This window comes from Pinus tabuliformis, chromosome J, assembly GCF_031772625.1.
Source record: "Pinus tabuliformis cultivar Carrire ecotype Pingquan chromosome J, CPIR1, whole genome shotgun sequence".
In the NCBI taxonomy this organism is placed as follows: Eukaryota; Viridiplantae; Streptophyta; class Pinopsida; order Pinales; family Pinaceae; genus Pinus; species Pinus tabuliformis.
Window position 1 is genome coordinate 783,369,637 of NC_142295.1, and position 3,050 is coordinate 783,372,686.

General features: G+C 35.0%; 1 protein-coding gene across 1 annotated transcript; it reads left to right on the forward strand.

Annotated features, from left to right (window-relative positions):
- Positions 1-371: 371 nt before the first annotated feature.
- Positions 372-2,253, forward strand: LOC149229051 (GTP-binding nuclear protein Ran1B-like). The gene is made up of 6 exons (XM_089380946.1): positions 372-479; positions 578-645; positions 1,402-1,491; positions 1,601-1,780; positions 1,868-1,945; positions 2,053-2,253. Exons 1-6 carry the CDS (start codon positions 372-374, stop codon positions 2,120-2,122), a joined length of 594 nt encoding a protein of 197 aa, XP_089237072.1. The 3' UTR covers positions 2,123-2,253.
- The last annotated feature ends 797 nt before the right edge of the window (positions 2,254-3,050 follow it).

The following is a 3,050-nucleotide window of genomic DNA, read 5'->3' on the forward strand; positions in this document are numbered from 1 at the left end:
TAACATCCTTTGAGTTTTCTTTGATCTTCAAGACAAACTATTTCCACTGTTAAAACTTAAATAGATATAAGGTAGAGGGTAGGCAATATTTAGCTGGCCAAAGGCCAAGACTACTTTATGTAACCCAAAGTATAATCGTGAACAACTATAGCTTCTATTGAAACACTTGCATATAGGCAATCAAGCACATAAAGTTCCATTGTAAGTTGCACATGTACATAATCAAAATGTTTGCTATTAAATAATTTAAGAATCAATACACATTTTAGCCTAGGAGACCATGACCATATACAACGATGAGAATAGAAAAATTATTTCCCAACTTAATATTCAACCTCAGTTTGATTTTCTTGTTTATAATCCAGGAAACCATGGTAAGAAGGCCTGTAGATCTAGAGGAGGAGCTCAGAATGATGGCTCAAGAAGTCTGTGGTTATGTGGAAGCTGTTCTAAATAGTCTTGCTGCAAATGTTCCCAAAGTAAGACATCCATGTGGATAAGCACACAATACAACCATACAGAATCTCAGTGTTTATTCAGTCCATGATACTTGAATTGATGATTTGATGATTTGCAGGCTGTGGTGCTTTGTCAAGTTGAGAAAGCCAAGGATGAAATGCTGACCCAACTTTATAGCTCAGTCAGGTAAGGTTTACTGACAAAATGTGGTTAAGGTACGTCAATAATTAGTTTGATTATTTTCCCATTTCTGTATTTTGCCAGACTGATTTTGATTTTCACTTGAAATCAGGTGTCTTGGGACTTTACGAAAGTAGTGTTTTTTGTCATCCTCTGCTAGTGTAGTAGACACCTATCGATTGGAGCACTGTACATTTGAGCTTTTGGGGTGCCTTTTCAACTTTTTGTTTAAAAAGCTCCTACATGGATTTTGATCCAAAGAGAACTTTTGACTTATCAATTCTATTTTCCCGTGTTGATATGTATGTAGTGTGGGCTCAGTAGCAACACCTTTTAACCTCAATATCAATGAAAATGGAGCAACTATGAGTCCTTCTCTGGTTCCCTTTTATCAGCACTCTGTTTTACTCGTTTATGTCTCTTTATTTTGAATTTTAATTTAATTTAATTTTGAATTTATAGATAGATTGTGCTATTGGTTGTTTTGATCAATACTAGCTTGCTTTTCCTACTTCTGTTGGCATTTTTCTCGTTGAATTGGCGAGGGTTCTGTATTTTTCCACCTATATTTATTTGAATTTTAATTTAGTTTAGTTTTGAATTTATAGATAGACTCTGTTATTGGTTGTTTTGATCAATACTGGTTTGCTTTTCCTGTTTCTGTTGGCATTTTCCTGATTGAATTGGCGAGGGTTTCCTGTTTTTCCACTTCTATTTATTTGTTTCCTTCTTATTTACTGATTGGGATTTTGTTTGTTGCAGTATTCAAAGGCAATGTGAAGTTATCATGTTTGATGTTACTGCACGATTGACTTACAAAAATGTCCCAACGTGGCACAAAGATCTTTGCAGGTATCTCTTTCGCAGAGGGGTTGGATCTCTAAGTAGAAATGAAGGTTCCTTAATTGTGTGGTGGCACAACTTCCTGAACCGATTTGCTAAATATCTTTGTGAATTTCAGGGTGTGTGAGAACATTCCTATTCTTCTTTGTGGAAACAACGTTGATGTGAAGAATAGGCAAGTGAAAGCTAAGCAAGTTACTTTTCATAAAAAGAAGAATCTTCAATACTATGAGATATCTGCAAAAAGTAACTACAACTTTGAGAAGCCATTCCTGTACTTGGCACGAAAGCTCTCAGGGTGAGCCTTTAATCATTTTCTATGCTCCCTAATATGAATGTTATATTAAAAAAATTGCATTGATTCTATAATGGATTATTTTTATAGGGATCCAAACCTTCATTTTGTGGAGTCACCTGCTCTTGCTCCTCCTGAGGTTCAGATAGACCTTGCGACCCAGCAGGAGTAAGTAGAATGCTATTTTCTTATTATTTTTTGTTAACTTTTATTGAAATAATTTGTTCCATTTCTAAAAGATTGAAACCTTGGCTTACAATCTTTTATGTTGTCAGCTACGAGGCAGAACTTGTAGCAGCTACAGCCCAACCCCTTCCAGATGACGATGATGATGCTTTTGAATAGCTTTGTTAAGATGCTTTTGCATATTTAGGGATTGGCGGATTCAATTAGTTTTGTATCATTGGAGTTTGCTCTTGAGTTCCGACATTTAATTCTGATTTGTATTTGGGGCTTAGAATAGCATTATCTCATCTCTTTATATGTGATTTGGGTACTGTGCAGATGTTTTCATTGGTGGAGTTAGCTAAGCTATCTTAGTTCAACTCCATTACAGAGCTATTTTTATATGCTAAGATACTTTTTTCCGTTATATACTCTTGCACATTTTGCACAAGAACTTTTTGTACTCTTCAAATATTTCAAGAATGCTCAAGTGCCTTTCGTTGTGTACTGTTGGGGGAAATGCTAGTTGCGATGATTGTTGTTTGTAATATATTATGGCTTGTTAAAAATTTCTCTGAAAATTCTAGCTATGTCTGAGGATTTATTTTAACTCTGAAATTGGTTTACATAGTTGATAACTGTGGCTATCAAGCCTGCCTGGGTATTTTTGTGGGTATGTTGTCTTTCGAACACATAAAGGTATCACCATTTCATTAATTTGGCTCTCGATTGATTTCTGCATAAACATTCGCATTGTCTAAATCTAAAGTCATTTCCATTCTACAGTCTACAGATTCTTCTTTAACTATAGTAAAACTGGGAGATGGAATGTTTATCAAAGCTAAGGTAGCATCTTAAATCCAAACTTCTGACTCCCATTTGAAGTAGATATTAAAGCTTTATAAGATGGCACGTTGTTGAAAAGTTGACAGTAATTAAATATGCTGGGTGGACATTGCATTTTTATATGGGTGGCCATGTTAAGCTCACGTGGTCTTGGAGGAAAGCATTTTCTGCTCTGTATTAATGCTAGCATGATTTAGATGTTATAGGAGTGTTCCAACATCAATTGTCAGTCCTCACTTTTATATATTTATCACTTATATTC

What these genes read in the sequence shown, in the direction of transcription:
- LOC149229051 (XM_089380946.1), top strand. Translation starts at nt 372, where the DNA reads ATGGTAAGAAGGCCTGTAGATCTAGAGGAGGAGCTCAGAATGATGGCT. An exon ending in TTGCTGCAAATGTTCCCAAA is followed by an intron (nt 480 to 577) that starts GTAAGACATCCA and finishes GATGATTTGCAG; the next exon opens with GCTGTGGTGCTTTGTCAAGT. An exon ending in GACCTTGCGACCCAGCAGGA is followed by an intron (nt 1,946 to 2,052) that starts GTAAGTAGAATG and finishes TTATGTTGTCAG; the next exon opens with CTACGAGGCAGAACTTGTAG.